The 14720-nt window shown below is 61.8% G+C and overlaps 1 protein-coding gene across 5 annotated transcripts in view; it reads right to left on the reverse strand.

Annotated features, from left to right (window-relative positions):
• Window positions 1-14720, reverse strand: part of COL18A1 (collagen type XVIII alpha 1 chain) — a 52540-nt gene that overhangs the window by 5157 nt on the left and 32663 nt on the right. For all 5 annotated transcript variants that reach the window (XM_070378107.1, XM_070378100.1, XM_070378090.1 and 2 more), the window contains exons 13-33: window positions 14245-14307; window positions 13419-13445; window positions 11931-12062; window positions 11523-11585; window positions 10318-10344; window positions 9528-9563; window positions 9094-9165; window positions 8751-8786; window positions 8369-8458; window positions 7894-7923; window positions 7792-7818; window positions 7541-7603; window positions 7235-7309; window positions 6426-6452; window positions 6150-6203; window positions 5785-5859; window positions 4037-4105; window positions 3419-3461; window positions 2868-2930; window positions 452-495; window positions 65-187 (exon numbers count right to left, since the gene is read on the reverse strand). In XM_070378107.1, the coding sequence (XP_070234208.1) occupies window positions 65-187; window positions 452-495; window positions 2868-2930; window positions 3419-3461; window positions 4037-4105; window positions 5785-5859; window positions 6150-6203; window positions 6426-6452; window positions 7235-7309; window positions 7541-7603; window positions 7792-7818; window positions 7894-7923; window positions 8369-8458; window positions 8751-8786; window positions 9094-9165; window positions 9528-9563; window positions 10318-10344; window positions 11523-11585; window positions 11931-12062; window positions 13419-13445; window positions 14245-14307 (1239 nt within the window). The remainder of the gene's footprint in view (window positions 1-64; window positions 188-451; window positions 496-2867; window positions 2931-3418; window positions 3462-4036; window positions 4106-5784; window positions 5860-6149; window positions 6204-6425; window positions 6453-7234; window positions 7310-7540; window positions 7604-7791; window positions 7819-7893; window positions 7924-8368; window positions 8459-8750; window positions 8787-9093; window positions 9166-9527; window positions 9564-10317; window positions 10345-11522; window positions 11586-11930; window positions 12063-13418; window positions 13446-14244; window positions 14308-14720) is intronic.

Consider the following 14720-nt stretch of genomic DNA (forward strand, 5'->3'; position numbering starts at 1 on the left):
GGACCTCCCTCAGCTCCAGGCTCCTGTGTGTGGGCAGCTGTGGGCGACCTGGGGCCCCACTTACCGGAATCCCCGGGTAGCCTGGCGGGCCGGGGGGGCCAGGCACACCGGAGCCGAAGAATCCTCCGCCCCCGGGCTCACCCCTTTCTCCTTTCTGCCCAGTGGCCCCTCGGTCCCCCTTCTCCCCCTGTGGATGGAAATGCTTGTGGGTGACAGTCCGGCTCCTGGTGGCTGCCGCCATGGGGAGGGGTGGGCACAGCAGCCCTAGGCCCAGGCGAGGCAGCCAGATGCTTTGCAGCCCAGGCCTGGCCAGCCTGCAGGACGGGACTCAGCCTCCCAACCTCCCACTGTGTCAGCCAAGTTCCCGAAAAGTGGAGCCAGGGATGGCGGGTCCTGGGTGCCCTCTGGGGCCCCGTGGAGGGGCACTGTGAGAATGAGGGATGCTACCCACCTTCATCTCGGCACCCAGCTGGAGGAGGTCAAACGGGAACTGCCCTATGGAGGGGTTTGGGGGAGAGCTTGGTGAGAGGCAGACTTCCTCCCGTATCCCCCGGCCCCCAAACGTACCTACGTCTCCTCCTCTTTCTATAACTTCTGTATTTCTGCACAGAGATCTCCTGCATGTTTTGTTACACTTATTCCCAATTACTTGATACTTTTTGGTGTTTTTGTTCAGTTTTACTGCTGACATACAGCACTGTGGATGCAACGACTGACGTTTACTGTGAAATGACCACCACGGGATGTTCAGTTAACAACCACCGTCTCTCTCTCTCTCTCTCTCACACACACACACAGGCAAAAGCGTGGTCGTCCACGCTGTGGCTGTACACAGTATGGTGCCTTCCACACTGACTCCTGGTCGCACTCTTGAAGGCAGACACGCCACAGGGACTGGCCGTGCATTGGGCGAGGGCCTGGGGGCCCCAGTGCCGGTGGGGGGGGGCCGCTGCCATGGCTGTGCAGCTCCTCCATCCGCGGGCTGACCCAGCCTCTCGGCTGCTGCCTCCCTCACTTACACGTCCCCCTCTCTGATGAGTGATTCTGTTTTTCCTTTCAGATTTGTTGCTTTTTGCTTTCTGTATCTTGAAGCTATGTTGTTAGGGGCACAGAAATTTAGAATTGCTGTGTTTTCCTGGTGGATTTACCCCTTGATTATAAACTTAAAAAAAAAAAAATTTCGGGGAGTGTTTCCTGCCCTAAGATAACTTGTCTGACTTCTCTCAAGTACACACAGGCGTGCGCACACACCCACGGCTCCCTTCTCACCAGACCACAGCCTGCTTCCCCCTCAGCTCTCACGTCCTTGTATTTGGGGGTGTCTCTTGTAAGCAGCATAGTTTTGTTTTTGTCCTGTTGACAACGTTTGTCCTTAAACAGGAGAGGACCCACTCTCTGAACGTATGCGCCGGTGGATCTGGGTTGACTCCATCTTCACTCTGTGTTCCAAAGCTTCAACATAGCTTCTCTGCCCCACTGTTCCAGGCTCCTCTCCTCTCGTGCTGACTCTGGGTCGAGTGTTTCCTATGCTTCTCTACCTTCCCGCTCCACCATCAGGGGCATGTCTTTCTGTCTTCGTTGGTCCTGAGGTGAGCCCACCGGGGGGCTCGTGTCCTGGGCTGGACTTGCTGCCCGCTTCCTCTTCCTATAGAAGGATGTCTTCACGGGATGCAGGATTCTAGTGAGAGTGTTAGTCCCTCAGTCATGTCCAACTCTTTGCAACCCCATGGACTGTAGCCCACCACACTCTTCTGTCCATGGAATTCTCCAGGCAAGAACACTGGCGTGGGTAGCCGTTCCTTTCTCTGGGGATCTTCCCAACTGAGGGATCGAACCCAGGTCTTTGAATTCTAGGCGAGCCGCTAATTTCTTCCAACGTCTTGAAACCTTTGCACCCTCTGGCTCCTCCCGTCCTGGTGAGGGATCAGCTGTAGGTCGTGTGGACTCTGCGTGAACACGACCTTGAACCCGTCCCTGGTTTGGAAGCTCAGCCATGACGCCTTCAAATGCTCTCCTGCACCCCATCTGCCCCTTACCTGACCCGCATGTCCTCACCCACATGTCTGACCTCCCTCGGCTTGTCCAACTTCCCAGCACGTCGGCCGAGTTCCATGCTGACCCCTCCCCTCGTCATCTGGGTCCCAGCTGCTGAAGTCACACAGAATCTTCACATCCAGAGGCTGTGGTTTTCAGCCCGACAATTAAACCCCACTCTCGTCCACGGCTCCAATCTGCGCTGGCGTTGCCTTCCCTCTGCGTCATCACCGTTAAGTCCGAGCCTGGAAACTCCTGTCCACGTTGCCCACTTCTTCCCCAAGAAACCCAGGCCCTGGACGAGCTCACCTTTCTCAAGAGTAAGGTTAGCTTCTGCTCGGACAGCTTGAAGGGCAAACTTAAGCTTGCCCCTCCCCCAGAGCCCTGCCCTCAGTCACCCTTTGGCTGGCAGTGCCCAGGGGTCCAGCTGTCCCGGCTTTTGACCACCCTGCTCCCAGCGCCTACTTGATCTGATTTTACCCACCTGAAGAAGCAGGATTCGGCTGGGGATTCATGCCATCTCAGGGGACATTGAGAGGCTGGGGTTTCACCCTTGGAGGACCCCAGCCGACAAGGCTCCTGCAGTGCACTGGGGATGCTGGGTCTCCCCAGCAGGCTCACATGGGGGCCCAGCCCCGCTCCTCAAAGACTGGGTGCAGGGACACCCTGCCTGGCCACCACCTCGGCCCTGAGATCCTTTCCCGGCCCTGCCCCAAGGCTGTGCAGGACACCAGGCGTCCCGTCAGGGCCCCTGAGCCCGGGAGGGACTGCCCCCCTCCTCCAGAGGCGGGCGGGCGACCACCCACGCAGCCCCCAGCTCAGAGCACTCTCACCTGGCGGTCCGGGCGGGCCCACGTCTCCTTTGTCGCCCTTGGGTCCAGAAGGCCCCTGGTGCCCTGGAGAGACAGACCCCAGTGCCTGTTACTGAACGTGTACAGAGGCTGCTAGGACGCCCTCCTGCCCGCATACGGCCTGACCCCGGGGGGCGCCAAGTGCACTGCAGGCCCGGGCCAGGGAGGGGGCAACCTGGGGACCCTCAGAGCAAGAGCTCGTGAGCAGCCAGTGCCTGGTGGTCACGGCCCAGGGGCCGCAGCCTCTGCTCCCAGAGGCCACATCACCCCTGCCGGGAGGGGCTGGCATGAGAAGCTGGAGCTGGACTGTGGACAGCCAGCGAGTGGCTGCTCGGTGTCCCCTCCTGTCCACAGCTGGACCTCCTGGAAGGCTGTGCAGGGGGGACCCTGGAGCCCAATAAACGGGCCGTGGTCAACTGGGGCTTGCGGTCCCAGATCATCCAGCTCCCCCGTGAGGGCCGCCCCACAAGACCTGCTCTGAGTTGTGGCCGGAGGAGCTGCCCTGCCCTCCCTGAGGCCCCAGGACCTCTCACCTGGCAATCCTGGGGGTCCAGGGCGGCCAGAGTCCACAAATGCCTGTGAAGTATGGGCCAAAGGTGGCCAGTGAGGAAGGCGCCCTGGAAACTGAGGGCACCACCCACCCGAGGTCTCTGCCCAGATTCCCTGGAAGCCCCTGTGAGGTCACACAGGCCCCGTCCCCCACACCCCTCTCCCCAGGACAGAGAAGCAGGGAGGCGGGGAGAGGATAGAGGACTTGGGGTTGGAGTTCTGGTTGTGACATGACTGCCCCACATCACTGAGCCTTGTGAAATGGGGGTGTCCACCCCCCAGCACCACAGGCTCATGCTCGGGAGCCCAGATCCAGAGAGGACTCCCTTCCCCCACCTTCATCTCCCCCCCAGGGGCAGGGGGCTTGTCTTCTAACTGACTGCCCACCAGGCACAGCCTACAAGGCGGGTGGACCTGGGTCCCATTGCCCTGGCCCCTCCCAGAAGGACCCCCACCGCGGACGCAGAGGTGATGGCTTGGCCTGCCCCTGCCTGGGGCTTGGACCCTCTCTAGGGCTCAGATCCTCCCTGGGGGTTAACCTCCCTGGGGTCAGGGAGGGGTAAGGAGGCCAGTATAGAGAAGAGTGGGTCTCGGTGACTCACATTGCTGTCGTAGACAGGAGTCCCGGGAGGGCCTGGGGGCCCCGGAGGCCCAGGTGGGCCAGCTGGACCCTGTGTGGGGGGAAGAGAAAGATCTGGTCAGTCACGCTCCCAGCCAGGCCACCAACACTGGAGAGGATGGCAGACATGGGCCGGAGCGTTTCTGAAAATCACAGTGAAGTCAGAAAACATCTAATCAAGACAGTGTCCAGTTTGCTCTGTGGCCACGGCTGTCACCTTCCCAGCCCCAGATGACAGTCCTCCTCAAACCGTCCCGTGGGGGGCGTGCGGGCGGCCATCTGGGCTGGACACGACCTCAGACATAGCTCGTGTGTTTACTGCCAACTTGAAGGTCGGCCATGTGTCTCCAAGGTCAGAGGGAGCCCACGAGGCCAGCACCTGTGGGTTTTACTCGTGTTGCATGAATGTGACTCTCCGTTCGTTCACCCACTCATGGAAAGAGGAGAGACAGTCCACTCGTATAGCATCAGAAGTGCCTGTTCCGAAAGGGCTCATTTGACAAAGGACCAGCCTGAGTGATGAAGGTCCCGGAGCCCACGATCCTAGGACCTCATGTGCGCCCTCTCTCAGCATCTGGGCACCTTTGGCCCTGCCCTGTGGCTGAGGAGAGAGGGCTGAAGCAGAACAGAGCCACGAGCTCAGGTCCATGAAGCAGCCAGTCCCACTGGACTCTGACCAGGGCAAGCGCACAGCGGCTGGAACGCTGCCTTGGGAACTCAGGACCGCAGGAAGGATTGGACAGCCCCTGACCTCCTCCTGGACAGAAGTGACCGTCCCCCTCCATCACGGAGCTCCGCAGGAAGGACTGGACAGCCCCGACCTCCTCCTGGACAGAAGTGACTGTCCCCCTCCATCACGGAGCTCTGCAGGAAGGACTGGACAGCCCCCGACCTCCTCCTGGACAGAAGTGACTGTCCCCCTCCATCACGGAGCTCTGCAGGAAGGACTGGACAGCCCCGACCTCCTCCTGGACAGAAGTGACTGTCCCCCTCCATCACGGAGCTCTGCAGGAAGGACTGGACAGCCCCGACCTCCTCCTGGACAGAAGTGATTGTCCCCCTCCATCACGGAGCTCTGCAGGAAGGACTGGACAGCCCCCGACCTCCTCCTGGACAGAAGTGACCGTCCCCCTCCATCACGCAGCTCTGCAGGTCGCTGCCTTGCATTCTGAGTCCTCATGAAATGTCCACCACGGTTTGGTCCACGAGGAGGTGGTGGCGAGATGAAGACACAGTGGTGCCAGAGACCCCAGAAGAGCAGAGGCCTCAACCGCCGCCCCCAGGACCCCTCACTGCTCGGCCAGGCAGTGACCAGGCTGGGAGGGAGCGGGTCCAGGGAAAAGGCTCCAAGTGGCCACGGGTTCACTAAGAGCCCAGATGGGTCTGGAAGGAGTCCTGCATCTCGATGGTGCCTCTCGGATGGAGATGTCACAGGGCCTAACTGGCGACCTTACCGATCTGTGACCCTGGGCTCAAAAGGTGACAGAAACCGTAGCCCCACAGGCAGGAGGTGCCCAACCCAGGCCCTTCCAAGAAAACCATGTTGTTCCGTGGCCTTGGCTCGTGTATGTGTGTGCATGTATGTGTGTGCTCGAGGCTCTGCATGTCCATGGTCACACGTTGAGGCCACTCAGAAGCCACCCAGGGTTGAGCTCTGAGACCCAAGCCCTGAGACCAGGCCCTGGGCCTGGATGCCCCCGCCCCGCCTCGCACACCCCATTGGACACTCACCCTCATGCCGAATCCCACGCTGGCGTCCCCCGGCTCCCCCTTCTCCCCTTTCAGCCCGTTCATCCCGGGACGCCCCTGCGGCAGAGCACAGGGGGTTGGGGGCTGCAGGGTGCTGGCCAGCACTGCTGCATCGGCCCTGGGGCGCCAGCCCAGCAGCTCCTGTCCCCACCCAGGCCCTCCTCAGGGTGTCTGTCCCTCTGGGGCCCGAGCTGCCTGTGAGCAGGGCTGCAGAGAGCCATGCTTGAGGGGTGGGTGGTCTCCAGGGGGAAGGGCAGCAATGGGGCTGTAGTCCACTCCCCTCTGGGCCCACTCTCCGCACGGGCCTGGGCTGACGCCTGCACCTGGCTTCAGACCCAGGGACCTACCGGCCGTCCAGGGAATCCGATCTCTCCCTTGTGCCCAGGCCGCCCATACGGACCCTGTAGGGGGAAGGGGAGACCAGGTTTCAGGTAGGCAGGAACCAGACCCGCATCTGGGGTCTCCCTCCTAATACCCTCCCCCCATTCAGAGGTGCAGCCGGATGTCAGCTCGGCTCCCTGCCCACCCAGCAGTCAGGCAGGCAGCAGTGCCCTCCGAAGCCTCCTGTGTGCTTTCACACCCAGCGCAAGTGTGTGCACTTTGGGGAAGCCTGGTCTACTCACCGGAGGTCCTCGGAAGCCAGGCTCACCCTGAACAGAAAATCAGAGGCACCATTAGCTGGCTTCAGGTCACCCCCCAGCAGGCAGCCCCGAGGGGTCCCTGTGTCCGTCTGAATTCCTGCAGTGGAGCCCAGGAAGGGAAGGAAAGAACTAGAGGGAGGGAGCTGTGGCTGGGGGTTGTGTCCTGGGCACATGCACGGGCACACGCCAGGGGTCCTGAAGCTTGGGGGGCCGGCCCTGCAGCCCAGGCTGGGGTTTGCGGGCCCCCCTGTAGGCCTGTCCCCAACAGCCTGCTGGTCTGGGTCCAGCTCTCCCCACGGCTGGGGTCACCTGCTGGGAGCAGGGGACCCAGGGCACAGGCTCCCCAAGGGACCCACTCCTGAACCCAGCCATTCTTGGCTCCCTCCTGAGGAAGGAAGGCTGGACCCCAGCCCTAGTGGTGATGCCTCCGGAGGCTGAGGGCCAGCTGGGCACTGCAGGGGGTGCAGCTCCCAGGGGTGAGGCCGAGGCCAAGAAACAAGGCCCCCAAGAGTCCCCAGCCCCTCTGCAAGGTGGGTTCAGCTGATGGGCAGAAGACAAAGGGCGAGCCAGTCCAAGGCTGAGCTGAGATTTAGGCTTTGGGGGTCCTCCCAGCAGGTTGGTGGGAGAGGAGCAAACGGGTGGGTGATGGACCAAGGCTGCAGAACTTTCTGGAAGTTGACCTGGAGAGGCTCCCAGGCACAGGCAGGACCTGCCCCCTTAGGAGGACCCTCTGTGCCATCTCTATGGCCCCAGCCTGGACAAAGCCTCGCACTCATCCAGACACCCCTCACCTTGGCTCCTTTCTGGGCGGGGGTCAGTGCTCTGCCATCGGGGCCGAAGAATGTGCCCGGCTCTCCCTTCTCACCCTGGAATGGAGCGGCAGGTCAGAAGGCCAGCTCAGGGAAGAATGGGCCTCGCACCCCCCGTAGACTCCCCTTGGCACCAACTCGACACCCAAGGACAGGAAGCCATGAGTGGGGCCTCCACTGGTGCAGGGAAACAAGCAGAGGGAATGCACCAGGCACAGGCCCCGTCCCCAGGCCCCTCCCCACAGGCAGTCACCCAGTGACCCCAGACAGCCCCTTGGGGCTCCTCACCTTGGGTCCCGGGATGCCCTGCTGGCCTTTGGCGCCCAGGTCTCCCTTTGGCCCGGCTGGTCCCTGTGGGGAGACACAGAGGGCTGCCCGGAACGCCCCTGCTCTGGACCAGGACCCACAGCCCAGCCCCAGACGCCTGCCTGAGACCCCTGGCCAGATGGGGGCTCCTGCTTCAGTTCCTCGGCCTCATGGGCTTCCCCCACCCTCAGCGCTAGGAGGCCCCACGCCCCACCCCCGCCAGAGGTACTCACGGGGAAGCCAGCGAAGCCCGCACGGCCCTGCGGAAAGAGGACAGTCAGGACTTCCCCCCTGGAGAGGCTGCCCACGCCCAGCCCATCCTGGGGTGCATGTACCTCGGGGCCTGGCACGCTCGCCAGCACTCTCTGTCCACGGGTCAGCAGAGCCATGGAGAAAGAAGGAAGAGGGCCACATTTACTATGACGTTAGCCACAGAGACCCACAGAGAGTCAGCATAAAGGAAATCCTCCCAAGGTCCCCGAGATGAGAAGTGACGCCCCTTCCACCTCCGGGAGCCTGCCTCCCGCACCAAAGAAACTGCCCGGGACCCTGGGGCCGGGGGACAGTGCCCCACCCTGGGGGGACATGTCACAGCAGGAGCATGTGACATGCAGACAAACTGCACGAGCAAGGGGCAGCGGGGGGCAGCTCCGGAAGGCCCGACCTCCACCCGAGAAGCCCCGAGGAACCTGCAGAATGGGGCCCCGTGTCGCTGGGGGTTGTCCCATGGGGGAGGACCGGTGGCCCTGATGACCGCAACCAGCCCTGGGGGGCCAGGCAGAGCATGTGCCCACCCATGCAGGTCCTTACATCCTGCTCCGACACGTAGACGACAGGCCCTGGGGGTCCGGGGGGTCCCGGGAGTCCTGGCTGCCCCACTCCATCCTTCCCTGGGTCTCCCTGGAAGAGAAAGCCAGTGATCCACACTTGCGTTTCCTGTGGGGGGTGAACTGCAGCCCAGCTGGCACTTGGGAGGGCTCCCAGTGCCCACGGGGTGTGAGGAGGTGCCTGGGGGCTGAGCACAGTGGTCTCGAGAGCGACCCCCCACCCCAGGCAGAGCAGGCTCTGAGCCTGGATCCCCACCCCAACTCTCCAAGGCCACTTGGGTGGGCCTGGGGCAGAGGACAGCAGCCCTGGTCCCGCCAGGCACCGGCCAACCCGTCCATCAATTCCCACAACCCCCCACACTCACTTTCTCTCCCTGAGTCCCTTTTTCTCCTTTTGGTCCCTGTGGAGACAGAAAGGAAATAGTTTCTCATACACAGAACATGAGCCCCGCTTCCTGGAGACCCCAGGCCTCTGGGACTGGCCTTGAGTGAAGACGTGGAGTTTTTCTTCACTGACCATGTGGGGCCTGGGGTGGGGTGTTAGCTATGCAGGAAACCCCTCTGGCAGCCTGGACCCCTACTCACATCCCCTGGAGCTGGGGTCTCTGGTCCCCGTGGGGACACTGAGATACACTCTGGGGTGCCAGCTCTCATCCCTGTGTGGTGACCTTGGGGCTGTCGGCCCCGATGCCCTTGGCGGTCACTTACCTGGGGTCCAGCTGCACCCTCTCTGCCCGGGAGGCCGGGGAGGCCCGGTGCTCCGTCTGCTCCAACTTCTCCCTGCAGGGACGCAAGGACAGCATACATGTCAGCCAGGGCCCAGTGGACATTGTTTCCGGGAGCCACAGTATCTGGGAGCCACGTGTCTGGGAGCTGGCCAGGCCGTGGTTTCTAGGGGTGATTCAACCTGATCAGCCTCCTCCAGAGCACCATGGGGGCAGGGGTCAGAGGCCTCTATGGCAGAGCTGAGATGGGAGGGAAAACCTGGGGCACCTGAAGCGGGTGGATTTGGGGGTGGTGGGAGGACGATGCTGGGCCTGGTGTGGACCAGCCAAGCCCTGACCTCAGCCTGGGGACCCCTCCCTGTCCCCAGACCAGAGCTGCTCACTATGGATTTCCTGATCCTGAGGAAATGTTCTTACCTTGCTCCCTGGTGGCCCCAGAGCTCCAGGATCCCCCTGAAGTGGACAAAGGGTTTTGTGGGGTTGCGAGCGCTGCCCACCCACTGGGCGGCACCCACCCCTCCTCCAGGGAACCACTCAGGTGGCTCCAGGCCACAGCCCCAGCTCAGATCTGAGGGCTGGGACCCTGTGCCCCCGGCAGGTGGAATCCCAGCCTGGATGGTGCAGCAAGCCAGGCCACTGCGCCCCTCTGAAGAACAGCTGCACTCGGGACTGTCACAACTTTAGAAAGGCAAGAATTGCATCCTCCTTAAAAAGCAATTCTTTGAACTGTCCCAAAGGCTTTCAAATCAAAGCAGAATGCTCCAAGGGACTGGGTGGCAGGTAGGAGCTGACAATCAGTGGACCCTGCACACCCGGGAAGGCTTGTGTGTGAGGGGTGGGGGCTCGCTGTCCTCCAGGGACAGAGGTGGGGGGCAGAGCCAAGTGAAGATGACCTCGAGAAGCAGCCAGGTTCTGCCCAGCGCCACCCACTGCCCTGGGCTGGGGGATCCTTCCCTGAGCCCCACTCCCTCTCCCCTATATCAGCACAGACCTCGGACATGTGGAGCCAAGGGTCTGGATCCCTGCAGTCAGAAAGATGGCAGGGCCACCGCCATCTTTACCCAGGCCACCCCTACCCCAGGCCTGGGCACCACTCCCCCATTAGATTTTCTTGTACTTTGCAAATTCCCCACAAGGAACTCCAGGCCACTGAACAGTGGCTCCTGGCAGCAGCGAGCACCCCCAGGCTAACAGATCTCTCACTGACCTTGACTCCGGGCGTGCCAGGCGGTCCCTGTGGGGGACAGAGAAGGAACAGGGCCCAGTCAGGGCTGCTCCTGCCCCTGAGGGTGCAGCCTTTCCCCATAAGAAAATCAGCCCCTCCCATGCTCACAACTTTTAACAAACATGGAGGAAAACGGCATTTATCAACAGGAACCTGCACACCCGCATACTCCCAGAAGTGGTCTGTTCTTGGCACCACCCTGCAGATGACGAGTGTTGAGTCACCCCAACACAAAGAGACTTGCACTTTATTAACGAGAAACAACGCTGCCATCCGACTGGCTGGTTCACCCTCACTCGAGGGTCTCCATCACTGAGGCCACGCAACAGCCCATGGACCCCTCCAGGGTCAAGGCGCACTGCAGCTCTGTCCCTGGATCTAAAGAGGGGACCCCAGCCCCTGCAATCTTGCCTGGTCACCTTGGCTCACATTTCACCTGATGCCAAGGCAGCCAACCACTACTGCCCCAAACTAAGCCTCTCTGCCGCATAAAGGGGAAGGTACCAACTTAAAGGGCAACACTGCTCCCCTCCCCAGTTAGCTTCTGTCCAAGTGAGGACCCTCAAGCGGTGGTGCGCAGTGCAGGAGGCCTGATCCGCCACCACCTCGCTGGGCTGAGACTCAAGGGCCCAGCTGGACACTGGTTGCAGGCCCCCAAGCACCCCCCAGTGGGGTCTGTGCTGGCTCCTGAGGGAAAGGAGCCCCTTCTCTGCCCATCCCAGGTGTCCTGTCCCCTGGACGCGCCCCTTGCACGTCCGTCTGGTCTGGGCCCCTGTGATCTCTGGACACCAGGCTCTCAGCTGGACCTGATCCTGACGAGTGCACACGACGATGGCACGAGGTGGAATAGCGTAGGACTGGCCCCATCTGTATTTAGTTACAGTTCTGCTCAGGTCAAAAGCGTGCAGCCAAGTTACAGCCGTAAGGAGGGGGTGGGTGGGCGTTCCCAGCAAGAACCATCTGCAGGGCCCAGCCTGCCGTGCGGTCGTTCAGCTCCAGCAGCAGTGGCACTTCGCACACTGGAGACCTAACTCCCTCCCGGCGGCCTGAGGCAGACAGCGTCCTGGACACAGGCAGCTCGCCGCCCCTCGTGGCGCTGCTCCTGGTCCCCACGAGGCCAGTCCCGGGGCGCCCTGCCCCCAGGAAGCCCCATCCCCAAGCTGACCAAGCCCAGCTCTGGTGCTCACCTTCAGCCCCTCGGCACCTCGGGCTGTTGACCATAAGGGGCTCCCGGAGCCTTCCATGTCGTCCTGGAGGAGAACACAGGGACCCTCAGGTCTGTGTCTTTCTCACAGGAAGAGACCTGGGCCCACCCCCGGAGAGGGTGGCTTCTCAGGGCGGGGGTCACCTGTTGTAGGGCTCCTGCTGGGTGGGGTCCCGGGACCCCAGACACGCTGGGCTATGAATGTCCCCCCATTCCACACTCTGAGGCCGACCCGCCCGTCCTGGGCGACACGGCCAGGGGCTCCCCTGTGAAGACTCCACCCCCGCCAGCTGAGACAAGCCCAGGTAGGGGCGGCGCCACTGTGGCCCCAGCAGTGCCGGTCAGCGTGGGTGTCCGATGGCACCGGGAGCCAGGAGCAGCGGGTACTCACAAACCCTGCGGCGAATCCTGGGCCCGGGGGCCCCGGGGGGCCAGGGGGCCCTGGTGGGCCTGCGGGTCCAGGGGCTCCTGCCAGGCCATGCTCCCCAGGAGCGCCGACGGGGCCAGGGTCTCCCTTGCTTCCCTGTGCAGGTAGAGAAAGTTGTCGCCCTCAGCTTCGGGTGTTGCTAAAACCTCAGGCACCCCAGCGCTCTGGGTGCCCCGCCCTCATCCTGCATATGCTTTCCTCTGAAAAGCCAGGGGACAAACAGCCCAGCAGGGGCTGCACAAATCCTATGGCACCTTTGTGCTGACCCCACGAGACCCTGTCCACTTAACGTGGAACCGCCACCGAGTGAGAGTCCCAGGCGGTGCCTGAGACGCTCCTCCAGGGCCTCAGAGCTCAGCGTGCAAGAAGGGGAAGCTCCACTAGAAGGAGCAGGCAGGGGGGCGGTACCCCGCTACCATCGGGGAGTCTGGGGGGCAGCCACTGGAGCTCCTGCATCTCGCTCTAGACGCTCGCTCGCGTGCGCTCTCAACTCCAAGTGGCCCCCGCACCTGAGCATCTAATTCTAGGGCCTGGGGTCTCAGCTACAGTGGACCCGACCTCACCTCTGCTGAATTTCACCCCGGCTGTGCCTTTTCCCTCCCTGGAACCCTCACCAGCTTTTCCTGGTTATCACTGGAGCCTGTATCTGTGCATGCGTGCGTGCATGTGTGTGTTTACACACCTGCATTTCCATTTTGAAACCTGTCCCTCCCTCCAGGTTCCTCCTGACCGTCTGTCTAATCGCTTTCCAATCCCACCGCCATCCTCCCCTGCTCCCCACGGGTTTCCCCAGTGGACAGGGAAACTTCACCACCTAAGCAGCATCCTGGGGACAGGCGCTCACACCTGGGGAGGCTGTGGGTCAGTGCCCACTCATCCACCTCACACCTGGGGAGGCTTCAGATCAGCGCCCGCTGGTCCAGCTCACGGATGGGCTGGGGCCTCAGGGAGGGGGGCACAGATGTGGCCATGGGGGTGTGGACCCCCCGGGACCAGCTGAGTGTGAGAGCAGTAGGGACCTGCTCTGGACACACTAGGGTCCCAGCAGCAGCCCCCTCTCCCCTGCAGCTCCGCCACCCACAGTCTCCCCCACCGCAGGCCCCATCCCTCCTGCAACTCCCCCGCTGCAGCTCCTCCCCCATTCCCGAAGTCCCCCTCCCCCCTCAGTCCCCCTCCTCCCTGCAGCCTCCTTCTCCCCTGCATCCTCCCATCTCATGGCTTTGGCTGGGTTACCAGCTCCTGAGCACATCTGCTCTCACACCATCCCTAGACAGAGCTTGGGTGGAAAAGGTCTTGCAGGACAAACGTGGCACCTATGGCTGGGCAGTTCAGGACTGGACCCCACGATCAGTGCCTAGGGGTTGACTCTCCTGGCTGCCGTGCCCCCAACCCACACCCTTGCCCGGGTCCATCCCGCTCAGGTAGAACAGCAACACCAGGCTTCATCTGTACCTTGGGTCCTGGGGCGCCTGCCTCACCCTGCAGGAGGAAAGAGCAGTTACTCCACAGTCGGACCGGGAGCTTCATCCCAGCCCATCGACTTTTCTCTAAAACTTCCAGGGTCTCCTCGTTGCCCTCGCGCAACCCTGGCCCTTCCTGCCATTGTCTGCCCCCCACCCCCCACTTCAGATGGGAACGGAGGCTCCGGGGGGAGGCTCGGTCGGGGGGTCAGAGGTGACCTCACTGCCCAGTGGTGAACACCGCCCCCCACACACACACCCAGGAGGACAGTCCTTCTAGCTCAGTAGCTGCAGAACTCTGAGCACAGAGGGTTTCCCTAATACCAGCTCCTCTGCTGAGCCCCAGATAGCCGGTTCTCAGGAAGGATCGTGGGGAGCGTCGTCTCCATGTGACTGTGTGGGTTCCTCCCCAGATCCACCCCCCAAAGCCATATGGAAACCACAGGCCCGGTTACAGGTGTGCAGCCTTTAAGTTTCTCTGTTACTAATGCAACCAAAATACAAACTTGAAATAAAATGTTCAAACCAACTAAAGCATCAATATTCTTCAAAACCCTTAGGCCAATCACTGTTATGAATACATAGCATGAACAAGGTCCTGGGTTTTTACAGGAGCCCCGGCAGCTGGTTCCCAGCCAGTGAGAGAACCCAGGGCTCCCCGGCTGTCAGGCTGTGATGACCACAGCTCCCAGGTGGACTGAAGTCCTACGGCCCCTGGCCTGCCATTTCTCCTCCCCGGTGAGCTGGGGCATTGCCATCCAAACACCCACATGCTATGGAGCTAGGTCAGCACCCTGGGCGATGGGGGAGGGACTTACGAGGCTGCCTTTCTGTCCAGTCAGTCCTGGTTGTCCGTCTTTTCCTGGAGTACCTGGGGGTCCCTGGCAAGAGAGGAGGAGAGTGTGGGCAGATGGAATTCAGTCACTGAAAAGAATTCACGGGTCAGTAGATGACCATGTGCGTGTCCACAGGTTTCCTGGACAACACCCGAGATGCTCCTGGCCACGCTCTCGGGAGACCCGCCTACGGAGCACAGTTGAGGGCACTTGAATAACTCTGATTGGGTTTTTATTTATTTCTTCCACGTTTTTAGTTTAATTTGAACTGTCAATCAAACTGTGGAGGATAAGTAGGGCGGCCAGCCCCACAGGGAGGGGGCAGCCTCAGGGGCTGAGGTTGGGTTGCTTGCGGACTCTTGGCAAAAGGTCCTCGGGCCTTCTGGAGGACAACACAAGACACTCAACTCTGTCCCTGAGCACATTTCTGGTGACAGTCAGCCTGCAGACACCTGGTT

Source organism: Bos mutus, chromosome 1, assembly GCF_027580195.1.
Source record: "Bos mutus isolate GX-2022 chromosome 1, NWIPB_WYAK_1.1, whole genome shotgun sequence".
Lineage (NCBI taxonomy): Eukaryota > Metazoa > Chordata > Mammalia > Artiodactyla > Bovidae > Bos > Bos mutus.